The 19484-nt window shown below is 45.7% G+C and overlaps 1 protein-coding gene and 1 non-coding gene across 2 annotated transcripts; one reads left to right on the top strand and one right to left on the bottom strand.

Moving 5' to 3' along the window:
* Window positions 1–10: 10 nt before the first annotated feature.
* Window positions 11–83, bottom strand: trnav-cac (transfer RNA valine (anticodon CAC)). The gene has a single exon. It is a non-coding gene; the product is annotated as a tRNA-Val (tRNA).
* A 757-nt stretch (window positions 84–840) lies between these two features.
* LOC115112387 (calmodulin-1) lies at window positions 841–1475 on the top strand. The gene has a single exon (XM_029639418.2). The coding sequence runs from the start codon at window positions 938–940 to the stop codon at window positions 1385–1387; it is 450 nt and encodes a 149-aa protein (XP_029495278.1). The 5' UTR covers window positions 841–937; the 3' UTR covers window positions 1388–1475.
* The last annotated feature ends 18009 nt before the right edge of the window (window positions 1476–19484 follow it).

Genomic DNA, 19484 nt, shown 5'->3' with positions numbered 1-19484 from the left:
CAAAAATATATGTTTCCGCCCGGTTTCGAACCGGGGACCTTTCGCGTGTGAGGCGAACGTGATAACCACTACACTACGGAAACCGTTGTATTGCTTGCAGATCAATTCTATTTTCATGGTTCCTCCTGTCTTCTCATCTAATATAGAAAGTGGCATGGAGAGAGGAGGTGAGGAATCAATAAAATATAATGTGAGATTCACCCATGGACTGATTGAAGTATATCAGAAATCTGTATATAATGACGACGTGCTCATGTTATCCGCCTTGATAATGCGAGTCAAACAACGCTTTGGGTTTATTTTGCACAGATTTTTTCGAGAGATAGCTAACTCTCTCGCTTCACCTCTTCTTCTCAAGGTATTCTATTTACTATAGTAAATTCAGTTTTCAATGTAAATTCTAACTAAAATAATTCTAACAGATTAGGTTTTCATTGGCATGATGATGAGAGCTAAGATATCACTATTTTTAATCAACATGACAAATGTTTGAACTTTAGCTATATCTTCGAATTCGCAATGTGTGTTGAGAAATATGTTGGAATATTTGTAACATTTAGGCTTTACCCAGGCCTCCTTTAAGGCTCCATCATATTTAATGTGTAGGTGCTGCAAAGCAACAATTGGTGTCATTAAGTTTCATCTCAGTAATTATGAGTACTATTTTGATTTAATCGATTGAATATTGAAAATATATAATCGTGAATATAGAAACTACAAAATTTGTGTCAATATATTGTCGGGCGTATCAAAGTTCCAGGGTGGGATCTCAGCTACTTTTTAGAGTTATGATCCAATTTGTAAGCAGAGAAAATGTGATAATGGATTCAAAAGGATACTTACCTTGAAGCGACAAAGAGCGCAAGGCGCGGATGACTGTGTGGAAAATTTGATTATCATATCTCCAACGCGAAATTGTTAGCAATATCAAATCAACATGGCAGATCAACTGACAGAGGAACAAATCGCTGAGTTCAAAGAGGCGTTCTCGCTGTTTGATAAGGATGGAGATGGCACCATCACCACCAAAGAGCTGGGCACCGTGATGCGCTCACTGGGACAGAACCCCACAGAGGCAGAGCTGCAGGACATGATCAATGAGGTGGATGCTGATGGAAATGGAACCATTGACTTCCCCGAGTTCCTGACCATGATGGCGAGGAAGATGAAGGACACCGACAGTGAGGAGGAGATCAGAGAAGCCTTCAGAGTCTTCGACAAGGATGGTAACGGCTATATCAGTGCTGCAGAGCTGCGTCATGTTATGACAAACCTCGGTGAGAAACTGACAGACGAGGAGGTGGACGAGATGATCCGGGAGGCTGATATCGATGGAGATGGACAGGTCAACTACGAAGAATTTGTGCAAATGATGACTGCAAAATAAAATGTGAAACCCAAAGGACCCCTTCACCAAACAAGACCAAACAGTGGGCAGCACTCTGTCAACACTCAACAAGCATTCACAACCATCCTCTTACTTTGTTTTTTTTTTTACTTTGCTTTTGGTTGTCCCCCCCCCCCCCCCCCCCCCTGTCCATTTTTCTTGATTCAGGCTCCCCTAAGCTGTTTTCTTTGATTATTCCTCTTACACTGCTTTTTAAATGTTATGGTTTTCCCCCATTTTTTTTTTGTTGCATATACAGGTACATATACTAATGGTGTCTGAACAAGTGTTTTAAATTTTTAAGCTAAAATGTATGTGGAAAGAAGTGCATGCTTTATTTCTTTGTCACCGTTTTTGTGCTTCTCTGCTTGCATCCCTTTTATTATATGGCCTATTCTCCTGCAACTTAAGGTTGTAGATATTTATCTTTTAGGAGTGCGCAGAATAACCAGGATGGGAGTTGACAGGATTTTAACAAAACAAACCCTAATGTATTTCCATGCGCATGTTTGGTGTATGTGTGTTTAACAATATTATGTTTCTTTGAAGTTGTGACATTATGTAAATGTGTATTTTAACATATGACCTGACTTAAATGCATGCTTACAAACTCATGATTAGTTGGCTGCAAAGATGACTGTTTGGGTGTAGTAAACATAGTTGTACAAAGACCCCACTGTGCTGTATGTTTTGTCCAGACATAAAATTGATTCAACGGTTCTTTAACATGTTTCTTTTACTAGAGCAGGCTTTTCTGTTTAGCACCACCAGTCTTGTTTGACATGACAAACTATGCCTTTTTTAACAATCAATTAATTTGATATGTACTTTTTACTTATGGGTAAAGATTTAAGGCATAACCGTTTCGACAAGTACGGAGTGGGTCAAAAGTGACCATGGACTTGAACCCTGCTGTCAACGTCATGTACTATTAGGATATTCATTCCCCAAGCAAATGTCACTGATTTATTGTGGGTTTTAAAGGAACCCCTGTATAAGAAAATACATTTCCCCCACCTGTCCTGTTTTTCAATGTCGCTTGTGGAAGGGTGAATCCAAGTTTTTTGAGAGTCTGCTGGTTGTGATTTTGTACCGAACTTGTGTGTATGTGATTGAAGTCACTGTCTGTGTTGGAGCTGCACTATGCGTCCGACCACAACATATTCAGCTCTACCACCTTTCATGTTTGCATCCATTTTCAGTTTTCCCCTCCCATACTTTTTTACTGTCATGAATGTTATTTTCTTTCTGTTCGTGATCTTTTTGTTTAATTTTTGAATGCTTTGCCAGTTTAGCTGTCATGTTCTCTTTCCCCTGCCCTTTAAAGTTGTAAGTTGTTTTGGGAGAATGAGATTATGCATTCCATTGCTGAACTCATGTCAGTTTTTCTTGCTAATTAAACTCTTTGACCAGTGTTTCTATAAAAAAATTAAAAAAAATAATAAAAAAATAATGGATTCAAAATGATTGCCCTCTGCTGGTGGTTTGCAGGACGTGCAATGATACATGTAAAAGGAGGGTATATTATACTAAACAAAAATATAAACGCAACAATGTCAAAGATTTTGGTGAGTTACAGTTCATGCAAGGGCTCTTTCTCTTCCGGAAAATTCAGCGTGACCGACGTTTCGTGTCTGTTAAGACTTAAAAATGCGTTACGTGTCCGCTTACCTTCTGCCTGTGCTGGGTGGCAACACCAGCCCCTCCTCCAAGACTATTTGGGGGAGTGTAGGAATCGAGGCCGAAGATGAGCGCCTAGGCAAGCTCGTCAATGAATTGAATGCAAAAGAAGTCATGAACTCTGGTTTCTAAAGTGTCCTCCGTGCCAGCAGGTGGCGCTGTGGCAGCCCCTGTTGCTGCTGGGTCTGCTGCAGCTGGCGTTGCTCCTGTTGCGGAAGAGGAAGGGGGACCTGATGATGAGATTTGGACTCTGATTAATCTTCCTTCCGTTAGTTGAAAAACGATTAATAAAATGGAAATGTTTAGAAAAATATAAGGAAATCACTCATAGGCCCACCCACTTGGCAGTCAGTCCCACCCATTGTGGAGCCAGGCCCAGCCAATCACTTTCCCCCCACAAAAGGGCTCTATTACAGACAGACATAATTAAAATGTTATATTTACAATATTTGTTTTTATTTGACTATATTCCTCAATTAATTGAAACATTTTTTTTATAGAAGTCTAAATACTACTCATTACAGAGCAAGTGGTAAAGCTTCATATGAGTAGCATTTTGCTTTGTGGGACCTACAGATGAAACATTATGGTCTTAAAGGAGGCCTGGGCCAAAATGACTGCAGTTACACAGGCATCCCAATATGCTTTTTTTCTGTAATTGGTATTTTAACCAATCATATCAGCCCTTAAAAAGATATGTGAAAAGATCTGATGTGATATGTCAAAAGACCAATTAGTGGAAAAAATATCAGAATTGGGCTTCCTGTGTAAATGCAGCCAATGTCACAAATGTTCCAACTTCAATCATTTATTCCTCAATTATGCTTTAAAATACAATTGTCAAATATATGTCAACAATCCTTCCTCCAAAGGACCCTTCTATGGATTACATTTTGTGAAGATCCCCAAAAGTATGGTATTTTTTTGTTCTAGTTAATCACCCATTCGCTTACAAACCATAATAGGTAACATTAAAAAGCAAAACTCTCTGACAATAGCGTCATCTGTTATAAACATCTTCATTTGAAGCAAACTCGTTTTATTTGAATACTTCCTATAGAAGCATTAAAGCTACTCATTGCATTCACCTACCTCGCTTTCTTCTTCTTCTTTGGTGTCATGGCATTCGCACATTTAGTTTGTGCATGTGTTGTGTGTGGTCAATCGCATTACATTATTTATACAAAAATAAAAAGGAAGAGGTGAAAAGGAAAAAATTGCACCACCAACTATCCCTCTACCTATATACCACTATTACATACCACCACTATTACCCACTCACCGACAAATTCTCACAAGGCACCCAGACCTGCGTTAAAGAGAAAATCTTTGTCCAGTTCGAGGTGAGTAATCGCTGTTCTGATGTCCAGAAGCTCTTTTCGGTCATAAGAAACGGTAGCAGAAACATTATGTACAAAATAAGTTACAAACAATGCGAAAAAACACACAAAATAGCACAGTTGGTTAGGAGCCACCTGTAAAAACATCAGCAATCTCCTCTGGCACCATTCTATTATCCCTGGCAACTTCAATCTATGTGAGAATGCTGTTCATTCCATTCAACTTCATAGTGCCCCCCAAACTCATCACTAAGCTCAGTACCCTGGGACTGAACACCTCCCTCTGCAACTGGATCTTGGATTTTCTGACGTGCTCCCCCAGGTAGTGAGGTTAGGTAACAACACATCTACCACACTGACCTTGAACACGGGGCCCCTCAGGGGTGCGTGCTTATACCCCTCCTGTACTTCCTGTTCACACGACTCCAACACAATTATTATTACGTTTGCTGATGACATGGTGGTGGTAGGCCTGATCACAGACGATGAAAAAGCCTATAGGGAGGAGGTCAGTGACCTGGTGGTGTGGTGCCAGGAGAAAAACCTCTCCCTCAACATCAGCAAGACAAAGGAGCTGATTGTGGACTACAGGAAATGGAGGGGTGAGCACACCCTAAGCCACATCGACGGGGCTGTAGTAGAGCGGTTTGAGAGCTTCAAGTTCCTCGGTGTCCACATCACTAAGAAATTAACATGGTCCACACACACCAACACAGTCGTGAAGAAGGCACCCTCAAGAGGCTGAAAATATTTGGCATTGGCCCTCAGATCCTCAAAAGGTTCTACAGCACAATTGAGAGCCTGTTGTCTGGTTGCATCGCTTGGTATGGTAATTGCTTGGAATCCAACCAAAGGGCGCTACAAAGGGTAGTGCCTATAGTCCAGTACATCACTGAGGCTGAACTCCCTGCCATCCAGGGCCAGTATACCAGGCGGTGTCAGAGGAAGGCACTAAAAATGGTCAAAGACACGCCACCCAAGTCATAAACTGTTCTCTCTGCTACAGCATGGCAATAGTTACTGGTGCAAAATCTGGAACCAACGGAACCCTTAAAAGCTTCTACCCCCAAACCATAAGAAAAAAATAGTTACCTAAATGGCTATCTGAACTATCTGCATTGACACCCTTTTGCACTAACGGTTTTGACTCACATACTCTGCTGCTACTGCTTATTATTTATCCTGTTGCCTAGTAACTTTACCCTTACCTATATGTATATACTGTATCTACCTCAATTACCTCGTACCCCTGCACAATGGCTTGGTACTGATACGCTGTGTATATAGCCAAGATATCGTTACTCATTGTGTATTTATTCCTCATTTTCCTAGTTTTTAATCCATCATTTTTCTAGAATTGTTATATTTTTCTGTTGGGAAATAAGCATATCACTGTTAGTCTACACCTGTTTTTACGAAGCATGTGACAAATACGATTTGATTTGATTTGACACTTACACACAGACCAAACTCGTGTGTCCATCCATCCATGTTTTGTCTCCTGCACCTACAGTACTAGTCAAAAGTTTGGACACACCTACTCATACAAGGATTGTCCTTTAATTTGACTATTTTCTACATTGTAGAATAGTAGTGAAGATATCAAAACTATGAAATAACACATGGAATCATGCAGTAACCCAAAAAGTGTTACATTTGAGATTTTTCAAAGTAGCCACCATTTGCCTTGATGACAGCTTTGCACAGTCTTGGCATTCTCTCAACCAGCTTCACCTGGAATGCTTTTCCAACTGTCTTGAAGGAGTTCCCACATATAATGAGCACTTGTTGGCTGCTTTTCCTTCACTCTGCGGTCCAACTCATCCCAGACCATCTAATTTGGCTTGACTTCGGGTGATTTGTGGAGACCAGGTCATCTGATGCAGCACTCCATTACTCACCTTCTTGGTCAAATAGCCCTTACTCAGCCTGGAGCTCATCCCAGATGGGATGAGTAATGAGTAGGTGTGTCCAAACTTTTGAAAGGTACTGTATGTTAGAGAGTGATGTACTGTTGTAGAATATTAATTTGAGCCAGTTAGCTACAGCAGGAAAATAATCCTGCAACAAAAGGAAATGTGAATTATTATGTGGATTATAATAAATGTACCTTTTTGTAGGGGTTAATACAGTTTTCGTAAGGGAAAATCAAGTCTGAAATTTCAAAGTGTAAATTACAAACTTCAGAAGCCTTTTCAAACCTTAAATATAATTATAATTATAATAAATATAATTCAAACCTTAACTATAATTCCTACATTGCAGGGAAGTTGTCCTGCAACTGGGTGATCAAATTAAGATCTTACATCTGTATCCACATTTCCAAAGGCAAATGGGTATTATGCCATCTCTCTCTCTGCCCCGTCCCTCTACTAGAGTAAATCATTTTTAGTACTGTTGTCCTGTGCTTATCTTCTTATTTTTATGCTTCTGTGGGACAAGGCTTAAAACTGGAGTGTTAAGATGTTCAAATAATAAGGTGTATGCACATTCGCATACATCAGTGGAGAACGACTGCCCGCTCTCATTGATGAGAGATGTTTAAGGCCAACTGCAGGCATTGTTTGCAGAAAAATGGGAATCTTTGTGTAAATAATCCTGATCAATAGTTGCCTTTAATACACCAGATGTGCAGTATGTCCTTGAACCAATTACTTTAAAACCACACAGATAAGAAGGTAAAAGGATCATTTAATTGCGGCCTGCTCTACCATAGTCAGCCTTCAACTTGAGTTTCTCCTTTTTCAAATTTAACTAGGCAAGTCGGTTAGGAACAAATTCTTATTTACAATGACGGCCTATACCAGCCAAACCCGGACAATGCTGGGCCAATTGTGTGCCACCCAATCACAGCCAGTTGTGAGACAACCTAGATTCAAACCAGGGTCTGTAGTGACACCTCTAGCAGTGAGATGCAGTGCCTCAGACCGCTGCACCACTCAGGAGCCCATTTAGAGGGGACAGCACTGAGCAAGCTGGAGTAGCTCCACTTCCTGGAGTAGCTCAAACTGTGCATGTTATGTCTCCATGATATGCCGTCTTAACTGACTTCATTTGGCTATTGAGTCTTCACATAGGATTGCATGGTGTCATGTGATCAGTGACTTTGTCCATTCATATATGCAGTCATTGGCACACACAGACACACACGCTCACACTCATAGTGACTGTGATACTTCTCCACCACCCATGTGGTGTATCCAACTCTCCCCTCCTTCCCTTTATCCAAAGCCCCACCAACACCCTTCCTACAGCCCCCCCCCCCCTCTCTCAATCTGGGCAGTCTGCCAGTCTGCCCATCCTGCTCTCTCTCATTTTCTCACTATCCCCCCTCTTTTTCTCCCTCTCTCTCTCTAGATCTCTCTGTATTCTGCATTCACCGAGCTCTTTCACAGTGTGCTTATAGAACATTGCTGTGTTCTCTCTCTCTCTCTCTCTCTCTCTCTCTCTCTCTCTCTCTCTGTGAGGCAGGCAGGGCAGCAGAGCGGTGAACTCAGTGTGTTCTCACATCTGTATTGGGCAGGCTGGTGAGTGTGTGAGAGAGCACTGAGCAGGGATGAGCACCAGACAGTGAGGAAGAGAACGACAGAGGAGTACAAAAAAGGAGTGCAGCTGGATTCGGATGCTGTGGTGAACAAGAGCTGGCATACCTCTCTCTCTCCCTCCATCTCACTCAGTCTGTCTCCCCCACTCCCATGCTGTTGTGATAGACAGCACGGCACTCTCGGCTCGGCTGCATGGAGGCACAGGGAGGGGCAGGGAGCCCAGGTAGGTGCAGCTTTACGTTATTCACTGTTAGCATAGAATCCATCAGCCTAGACCAGACTGTCCATCACCATGTCTTTCCAGACTGACTCTATGTTATGTTATGTTATGTCTATTCATGGTAGTCTATCATACCAGCCTCTTTCACTCTATTGTCACATTTAAATTCTCTGTTAGCCCAGACTTGGTTTCTGAGAATAGGTGCTCTGTTTTACCCCAGACATATACTCTAGTAGCCTAGATGGTTATGTTAGTTAAATCATGTACTCTGCCAGCTTGTATATTACTGTATATTATTGTAGTTCATTCTCTTATCAGTGTGTTCTGTTAATCTATTAGCCCACCTGCAGTGCACATCAGTGGACTGCAGATGATACTGTAGAGTAGAGGAAACAGTAGCCAACATTAAGGATGGAAATAAGATAGTGGTGGATGTTTCTACAGGTCTGAATTGGAGAATATATAACGTGTTAATGAATCCATACTATTCTTAGTATGTTTAGACTAAATGCAGATGAAATATGTGTTGAATGCTTACATGTAATGACATGGTTGGGAACGGAAGGAAGATGAACACATGTTCATGTTGCTGTTTTCAGATATGAAGGATGTTGTTGTGTGTAGAGCTATTTCAGTGACCTGTTTTGACACTGTATGTAGTTAATAAGATGTGGTAAACAAGATATGATTTGTATGGTATCAATTAGACACAATACCTTAATGACATTGATACAACGGATCATAGCAACATCATTTCCTGTAGGATGGATTGTTATCTGTGATAAATGAAAAAAGGATGGATGTAGAAGAGAGAAATAACAGTGTGGTGGGAGAAGGGCGTGGAGAGACTTACTTCCTGTTGCCTTTACTGTTGAAAGAAGATTGATTTTATTGAACCGATATGTTGAGTTTGATTAAACTATTGTGGCGAATGCAATCAGTGTGTGTGAGAGAGAACCTGATTCAGAGGAAGTCATGCGTGATTGCTAGGAGCAGTGTAAGCCGAAGCCTGAAAGAGTGGCCTTTCAAACAGCACACTCCAGGCCTTTCAATGTCGGCTGGTGGTGTGTTCACCATGTCCCATTAAACATACTGTGTACGGATGGTGCTCAGTCAGTAGGCATTTATAGTAGGACACACTGGGTTAAGAGGAGCCTGAGGTAGTGTCAGCTCATTCATCACGTTGACTGACCTATTAGAGACTGTCCTAGTGAATAAGACCCCATCCAATTACTCATTTGATATGTCTTGGTTATACCAGAGATCTCTGCAGACGGATAGGTTAAGTTTATTACTTTCATATGTTCAGTAGGATTGTACAATAAACCATTCCAGAGCATTGAGAAACAGATTAACAGTCCTCTCTTTTGAAAAGTGTCTCAGGTTGGGGGCACGTTAGGTGGCTAGGCTAGCTACCTGACTCATTGACACATTTACCCTAGACCATGTAGGACTGACACTCATTCATCTAGGATGTATGTCTGACCCACTAAGGATAAAGACACATACAACCTCAGTTCCCAGAGCCACATTGGTACTGTAGCTGGTTTAGTCAATGAATCCAATGAGTCTCCTCATATGTCACCTACCACCGCAATAAAGTTCATTTTACACAGTGCTTAGCATATTTATATGTTTTCCTTTTATGCTGGCTAATACACAAGATTTCCAGTGTTCTACTTCAGACACAAATTTCTGTATGGGTTGATGGTCACTAGACCTGATACGGAATGTTATGGATTGTTCTCATATCTGTAGATAGTGATTGACGCCAGACTGGAGGTACACGGACAGAGGACACGGACTGTTATCGTATTCTGTGACACTGTGATCCTGTAGAAGCTGATTCTGTGACTTCCTACAGGCCTCTCAGTGGGTGTTGACAGAACATTGGTGCTGTGAGATTAGAATATGCTCTCTGCTTCTGTTCTGGAGGAGTTGTGTTAAACCAGATTGATTTTGATTCACTTCATGTGTGACTGCTTTTCTTTTTTTATTCCCCTTGAAAATCCCTACTACACTTTGATTGAATACTATGTGTGTGTCGATGCATGTAAAGCATGTACACGACTACACTTGGCAATTGATATGAGGCGTAAACCACAGGAGGTTGGTGGCACCTTAATTGGGGAGGATGGGTCTGTTGTAATAGCTGGAGTGGAATGGTATCAAATACATCAAAGACATAGCTTCCATTCGCTACATTCCATCCATTATTGTGAGCCATCCTCCCCTCAGCAGCCTCCACTGGCGTAAACATTCATTGTGTGACTATGAGGCAGAGTGACAGACAGAGGGGGGTAACAGATATGGGGAATGAAGCAGCAAACGGTAAATAGTATCACCACCTCATTATAGAGAAGGGAAAGTGGAGCTGTATTCTCTCAGCTTGTTTGGACCCTCGCTGCAAAAAATAAACCGATAGCCAACAAACAGCAAGCCTTGTATCCAGGGTGAAATGGGAATCCATCATGTTTAGTCTGTGACTTGCTTTGCCAACCCTTTGAAATGCCACACCCTTCTCTGTGTGACACACACACACCCTTCTCTGTGTGACACACACACACACACACACACACACACACACACACACACACACACACACACCCTTCTCTGTGTGACACACACACACACACAAACACACACACCCTTCTCTGTGCCAAAGATGCTCTTCTCCATTCCTAAGGAAGTGGATGTTTCCACAGTGATTGTGCAGTCTGAGGGACAACATGATGATGATGTCTAACAGAGGCTTGGGCCCAGCAGGGAGTTAGGATGTTAACCTCTAGAACGCTCCTGCTGCTACTTTCCCCATCTATCTCTTTCCTCTTTTCACCCACACCTTCATCCCGCTCTCCCTCTCTTCTTTCTCACCTATCTCCATCCCCCTCTCTTCCCTGTCTGCTGTGTTCTGCGCTAACGCTTGTTGCTGCAGAGTCAGTGAGGTGGCAATGTGCCGCATGACTCAGAGGAATTTGGAGATCAAATCAAATTGTATTTGTCACATGAGCCGAATATAACAGGTGTAGACCTTACAGTGCAATGCTTACTTACAAGCCCTTGTAAGTAACCAACAATGCAGATTTAAGAAAAATAGTTGTTAAGTAAAAAATAGATACATTTAAAAAATGACAAAAAAAATGAATAATAGTAATTAAAGAGCAGCATTAAAATAACAATAGCGATGCTATATACAGAGTCAATGTGGAGACTATATACAGAGTCAATGTGGAGACTATATACAGAGTCAATGTGGAGACTATATACAGAGTCAATGTGGAGACTATATACATAGTCAATGTGGAGACTATATACAGGGGGTATCGGTACAGAGTCAATGTGGAGGCTATATACAGGGGGTACCGGTACAGAGTCAATGTGGAGGCTATATACAGGGAGTACCGGTACAGAGTCAACGTGGAGGCTATATACAGGGGGTACCGGTAAAGAGTCAACGTGGAGGCTATATACAGGGGGTACCGGTACAGAGTCAATGTGGAGGCTATATACAGGGGGTACCGGTACAGAGTCAGCGTGGAGGCTATATACAGGGGGTACCGGTACAGAGTCAATGTGGAGGCTATTTACAGGGGGTACCGGTATTTGGTCAATGTGGAGACTATATACAGGGGGTACCGGTACAGAGTCAATGTGGAGGCTATATACAGGGAGTACCGGTACAGAGTCAATGTGGAGGCTATATACAGGGGGTACCGGTACAGAGTCAATGTGGAGGCTATATACAGGGAGTACCGGTACAGAGTCAATGTGGAGGCTATATACAGGGAGTACCGGTACAGAGTCAATGTGGAGGCTATATACAGGGGGTATCGGTACAGAGTCAATGTGGAGGCTATATACAGGGGGTACCGGTACAGAGTCAATGTGGAGGCAATATACAGGGAGTACCGGTACAGAGTCAATGTGGAGGCTATATACAGGGGGTACCGGTACAGAGTCAACGTGGAGGCTATATACAGGGGGTACCGGTAAAGAGTCAACGTGGAGGCTATATACAGGGGGTACCGGTACAGAGTCAACGTGGAGGCTATATACAGGGGGTACCAGTACAGAGTCAACGTGGAGGCTATATACAGGGGGTACCGGTAAAGAGTCAATGTGGAGGCTGTATACAGGGGGTACCGGTACAGAGTCAATGTGGAGGCTATATACAGGGAGTACCGGTACAGAGTCAATGTGGAGGCTATATACAGGGGGTACCGGTACAGAGTCAATGTGGAGGCTATATACAGGGGGTACCGGTACAAGAGTCAATGTGGAGTCTATATACAGGGGGTACCGGTAAAGAGTCAATGTGGAGGCTATATCTAGGGGGTATCGGTATAGTGTCAATGTGGAGGCTATATACAGGGAATACCGGTAAAGAGTCAATGTGGAGGCTATATACAGGGGGTACCGGTACAGAGTCAATGTGGAGGCTATATACAGGGGGTACCGGTACAGAGTCAATGTGGAGGCTATATACAGGGAGTACCGGTACAGAGTCAATGTGGAGGCTATATACAGGGGGTACCGGTACAGAGTCAACGTGGAGGCTATATACAGGGGGTACCGGTAAAGAGTCAACGTGGAGGCTATATACAGGGGGTACCGGTACAGAGTCAATGTGGAGGCTATATACAGGGGGTACCGGTACAGAGTCAGCGTGGAGGCTATATACAGGGGGTACCGGTACAGAGTCAATGTGGAGGCTATTTACAGGGGGTACCGGTATTTGGTCAATGTGGAGGCTATATACAGGGGGTACCGGTACAGAGTCAATGTGGAGGCTATATACAGGGGGTACCGGTACAGAGTCAATGTGGAGGCTATATACAGGAGGTACTGGTACAGAGTCAATGTGGAGGCTATATACAGGAGGTACTGGTGCAGAGTCAATGTGGAGGCTATATACAGGGGGTACCGGTACAGAGTCAATGTGGAGGCTATATACAGGGGGTACCGTTACAGAGTCAATGTGGAGGCTATATACAGGGGGTACCGGTACAGAGTCAATGTGGAGGCTATATACAGGGGGTACCGGTACAGAGTCAATGTGCAGGGGCACATGTTAGTTGAGGTAATTGAGGTAATATGTCCATGTAGGTAGGGGTAAAGTGATGATGCATAGATAATAAACAGAGAGTAGCAGCAAAGTAAAAGAGGGAGGGGTGGGACAATGCAAATAGTCTGGGGAGCCATTTGATTAGCTGTTCAGGGGTTTTACGGCTTGGGAGTAGAAGCTGTGAAGGAGCCTTTTGGGTGGGCTAGAGTTAGTACAGGACACCACCCTGAGACGTGTGTGTGTGTGGATGTGTGTGTGTATGTGGGTGGGTGGGTGCGCTGAAGAAACTGGGCCAGCCTATCCAGGAGAGGTACATGGAGTCTGAGGAAAGACCCAGAGCCTTCGATGACATGGGGAAACAGATCCAGATGTACATGAAGATCATTGAAGCTTATATGTGTGAAAATGTGTGTGTGAATGTGTGACAGTTTGATCAAGTGTGTATGGATTTCTACTAGAGCGGGGAGTGTGCTCTGTAGATGACTGTGCATATGAGTTTACTGAATGTTCAGGTGTATCTCGGCATCTGTGAGAGACTAGAGGCTGTGTGTTGGTTTGTGAGTCTTCTAAGATACACCTCAGTTCCCTGGATAATGTGAGTCAGAGCCTGGTGGAATGTAGTCTTCCTCCAAGGAATGTGTTGTCTCAGAACATCAGATGAGACAGCCGTTTTCAATTTAAACCTAATTAAATGTCCAACTCGGCGTAGTACACAAGCACATCCACATCAGTCTCTTTCCATCGCTGTCTGTACGTGACTCACACACACTGGAGGAGATCTAAATGACCTTTACACACAACTTCATACATTCACACACACACACACACACACACACACACACACACACACACACACACACACACACACACACACACACACACACACACTGGAGGAGATCTAAATGACCTTTACACACAACTTCATACATTCACACACACAGAACATAGATACTGTGCATACTACATGTATTTCTAGATAAGACAGGGAGTGCATGTGTAAACCTGTCTATGGTCAAGCCCACAGCATGCAGTGTTAAGGAAAAGGAACACAGCTATTCAGGGGTTCATGTGGATACAGTAGGTGATGTAATAACCTGGGGATGAATGTTACTGTAGATTATCATCAGTACTCGTGGTTAACCTTCTGTTCAACCCCTCCTATTACACTAAATATTACACTAGATTTGAGGGAGTTGTTCAATAGAAAGTGGATCATTTAACTGTGTGAGCCTGGTAGAAATGTAATATGAACTTTGATAAAAATCTCATTTTGGTGCCATTTCATCCCCTTAGCCTCTTTGAAAAGCTACACAGAATGACAGCCCTGTGGTAATTGCAGTCCAAAGGGATAAAAACTTGAACTCTGAAATGAGAGGGGAAATAAAGGGATAGAGAACCACAGTAAAAAGGTTTAGTGAAGTGGATGAAATGAGAGTTTCAGAGTTTTAACTCTTTAAATAAAACATGTGAGTGAGTATAGGGAGGCTCTGAGGCGGTGGTTCATTGAAACGGAGGTAGTGAAACTGAAACAGTAGAGCTACTGTCACTAGACAACCTTTTACATAACAACACACATTGCCTTTTCCCTGTGAGCAAAGCACAGGTCAGGACAGGACAGCACAGCACAGCACAGCACAGGACAGGACAGGACAGCAAAGCACAGCACAGGACAGGACAGCACAGCACAGCACAGCACAGGACAGGACAGCAAAGCACAGCACAGCACAGCACAGGACAGGACAGCACAGGACAGGACAGGACAGCACAGCACAGGACAGGACAGCACAGCACAGCACAGGACAGCACAGCACAGGACAGGACAGCACAGCACAGGACAGGACAGCACAGGACAGGACAGGACAGGACAGGACAGGACAGGACAGGACAGGACAGGACAGCACAGCACAGGACAGCACAGGACAGGACAGCACAGCACAGCACAGGACAGTGAAACAGTAGAGCTACCGTCACTACATAGCAACACACATTGTCTTTTCCCTGTGAGCAAAGCACAGCACAGGACAGGACAGCACAGCACAGCACAGCACAGGACAGCACAGCACAGCACAGCACAGCACAGCACAGGACAGGACAGCACAGGACAGCACAGCACAGGACAGCACAGCACAGCACAGGACAGCACAGCACAGCACAGCACAGCACAGGACAGGACAGCACAGGACAGGACAGCAAAGCACAGCACAGCACAGCACAGGACAGGACAGCACAGGACAGTGAAACAGTAGAGCTACCGTCACTACAAACAACACACATTGCCTTTTCCCTGTGAGCAAAGCACAAGTCAGGACAGGACAGCACAGCACAGCACAGCACAGCACAGCACAGGACAGGACAGGACAGCAAAGCACAGCACAGCACAGGACAGGACAGCACAGCACAGCACAGCACAGGACAGGACAGGACAGCAAAGCACAGCACAGCACAGGACAGGACAGCACAGGACAGGACAGGACAGGACAGCACAGCACAGGACAGGACAGGACAGGACAGCACAGCACAGGACAGGACAGCACAGGACAGGACAGGACAGGACAGGACAGGACAGGACAGCACAGCACAGGACAGCACAGGACAGGACAGCACAGCACAGCACAGGACAGTGAAACAGTAGAGCTACCGTCACTACATAACAACACACATTGTCTTTTCCCTGTGAGCAAAGCACAGCACAGGACAGCACAGCACAGCACAGCACAGCACAGGACAGGACAGCACAGCACAGGACAGGACAGGACAGCACAGGACAGCACAGCACAGCACAGCACAGGACAGCACAGCACAGGACAGCACAGCACAGCACAGGACAGGACAGGACAGGACAGGACAGGACAGGACAAAGCACAGCACAGCACAGCACAGGACAGGACAGCACAGGACAGTGAAACAGTAGAGCTACCGTCACTACATACAACACACATTGTCTTTTCCCTGCAAGCAAAGCACAGCACAGGACAGCACAGGACAGCACAGGACAGCACAGCACAGGACAGCACAGCATAGGACAGCACAGCACAGCACAGGACAGCACAGCACAGCACAGGACAGCACAGCACAGGACAGCACAGGACAGCACAGCAAAGCACAGCATAGGACAGGACAGCACAGCACAGCACAGGACAGCACAGCACAGGACAGGACAGGACAGGACAGCACAGGACAGGACAGGACAGCACAGGACAGGACAGCACAGGACAGGACAGCACAGGACAGGACAGGACAGCAAAGCACAGCACAGCACAGCACAGGACAGGACAGGACAGCACAGCACAGCACAGCACAACACAGGACAGCACAGCACAGGACAGCACAGGACAGGACAGCACAGCACAGCACAGGACAGTGAAACAGTAGAGCTACCGTCACTACATAACAACACACATTGTCTTTTCCCTGTGAGCAAAGCACAGCACAGGACAGGACAGCACAGCACAGCACAGGACAGCACAGCACAGGACAGGACAGCACAGCACAGGACAGGACAGCAAAGCACAGCACAGCACAGGACAGGACAGGACAGGACAGCACAGGACAGGACAGCACAGGACAGTGAAACAGTAGAGCTACCGTCACTACATACAACACACATTGTCTTTTCCCTGCGAGCAAAGCACAGCACAGGACAGCACAGGACAGCACAGGACAGCACAGCACAGCATAGGACAGGACAGCACAGCACAGCACAGGACAGGACAGCACAGCACAGGACAGGACAGCACAGGACAGGACAGCACAGGACAGGACAGGACAGCACAGGACAGGACAGCACAGGACAGGACAGCACAGGACAGGACAGGACAGCACAGGACAGCACAGCACAGGACAGCACAGCACAGGACAGCACAGGACAGCACAGCACAGCACAGCACAGCATAGGACAGCACAGCACAGGACAGCACAGGACAGCACAGCACAGCACAGCACAGCATAGGACAGCACAGCACAGCACAGGACAGCACAGGACAGGACAGCACAGCACAGCACAGGACAGGACAGCACAGCACAGGACAGCACAGCTCAGGACAGGACAGGACAGCACAGGACAGGACAGCACAGGACAGCACAGGACAGCACAGCACAGGACAGGACAGGACAGCACAGGACAGGACAGCACAGGACAGCACAGGACAGGACAGGACAGCACAGCACAGCACAGCACAGGACAGCACAGCACAGGACAGCACAGGACAGGACAGGACAGCACAGGACAGGACAGCAAAGCACAGCACAGCACAGCACAGGACAGGACAGGACAGGACAGGACAGGACAGGACAGCACAGGACAGGACAGCACAGGACAGTGAAACAGTAGAGCTACCGTCACTACATACAACACACATTGTCTTTTCCCTGCGAGCAAAGCACAGCACATGACAGCACAGGACAGCACAGCACAGCACAGCACAGCATAGGACAGGACAGCACAGCACAGCACAGGACAGGACAGGACAGCACAGGACAGGACAGCACAGGACAGGACAGCACAGGACAGGACAGGACAGCACAGGACAGCACAGGACAGGACAGCACAGGACAGGACAGGACAGGACAGCACAGGACAGGACATCACAGGACAGCACAGCACAGGACAGCACAGCACAGCACAGGACAGCACAGGACAGGACAGCACAGCACAGCACAGGACAGGACAGCACAGGACAGGACAGGACAGCACAGGACAGCACAGGACAGGACAGCACAGCACAGCACAGGACAGCACAGGACAGGACAGGACAGCACAGGACAGGACAGTGAAACAGGCTCTGTAGAAAGACAGGAGCACCAAGATATCTGGAAATAGAACAAGTAAGACAAACGCTTTCTCATCTGACAATTGAAATGCTATAAAAACTGAATTTTCCACTTTGAAATGGACACCGTGGGGTTATATTGCAGAAACGTAATAATTATAGATTTTTCAACAGATTTTGAGATTCTAGATTGGTGGTTGTATTCTTTCTGTTGCAACCCAAATGCCAATACTGGTATTTTATGAAGTGTTTATTTACTCTGTGTGTGTGTGTGTGTGCATGTGCGTGTGTTTATCCACGTATGTGTGCACGCATGTGTGCAAGTGTGTGTGTCTGTGTTATACAGCATTGTGCACAGCAAGGTGGGTCCATAAACAAATGTCACATAAGACATCCTCAGGAGAAGATGGATAGGCATGGTCACCCAGAATAGCCTGTTAGTCACGCACTGCTTCCTGAGGCGAGACGCACAGCGGCTAAATATGATTACCAGCACACAGCATAAAACACACATGCCAAACATGAACAAAAGGAGATCATGGATGCAGGAAGGGCTAGACTGTGATAACGAACACTCACTCTTACTTGTCTCATTTGCTCTCTCCCACTGTTTCTGTATGTGTGCGTACGTGTGTACTTACTTACTTACTTACTTACTCACTTACTCACTTACTCACTCACTCACTCACTCACTCACTCACTCACTCACTCACTCACTCACTCACTCACTCACTCACTCACTCACTCACTCACTCACTCACTCACTTACTTACTTACTTACTTACTTACTTACGTGTGTGTGTGTGTGTTTGCCACCACAGAGCCCAATAAAGACATTCAGAAGTTGCTGAAGCCCTCCAGCTCAGGGGACCTTTCCAAGGAGTTGTACCATCACCCAGTGGGGGAAGAGGAGGGAGGGCTCCCAGGACACACCGCTGGCCTGCTGCACGTCACCGAGAGGAGACGTGAGTACCGGGGTAAGGGGAGCGATGGAGGAGTGGTGGATGGATGGATGGATGGATGGATGGAGGGAGGGAGGGCTCCCAGGACACACCGCTGGCCTGCTGCAAGTCACCGAGAGGAGACGTGAGTACCGGGGTAAGGGGAGCGATGGAGGAGTGGTGGATGGATGGATGGATGGATGGATGGAGGGAGGGAGGGCTCCCAGGACACACCGCTGGCCTGCTGCAAGTCACCGAGAGGAGACGTGAGTACCGGGGTAAGGGGAGCAATGGAGGAGTGGTGGATGGATGGATGGATGGATGGAGGGAGGGCTCCCAGGACACACCGCTGGCCTGCTGCACGTCACCGAGAGGAGACGTGAGTACCGGGGTAAGGGGAGCGATGGAGGAGTGGTGGATGGATGGATGGATGGATGGATGGATGGATGGATGGATGGAGGGAGGGCTCCCAGGACACACCGCTGGCCTGCTGCAAGTCAACGAGAGGAGACGTGAGTACCGGGGTAAGGGGAGCGA

This window comes from Oncorhynchus nerka, linkage group LG27, assembly GCF_034236695.1.
Source record: "Oncorhynchus nerka isolate Pitt River linkage group LG27, Oner_Uvic_2.0, whole genome shotgun sequence".
Lineage (NCBI taxonomy): Eukaryota > Metazoa > Chordata > Actinopteri > Salmoniformes > Salmonidae > Oncorhynchus > Oncorhynchus nerka.
Note: the sequence above shows the minus strand (reverse complement) of the source record. Positions and strands in the feature narration are given on the sequence as shown.

Bases quoted from the DNA above. Each gene is read 5' to 3' on its own strand.
- LOC115112387 (XM_029639418.2), top strand. From the start codon at position 938: ATGGCAGATCAACTGACAGAGGAACAAATCGCTGAGTTCAAAGAGGCG.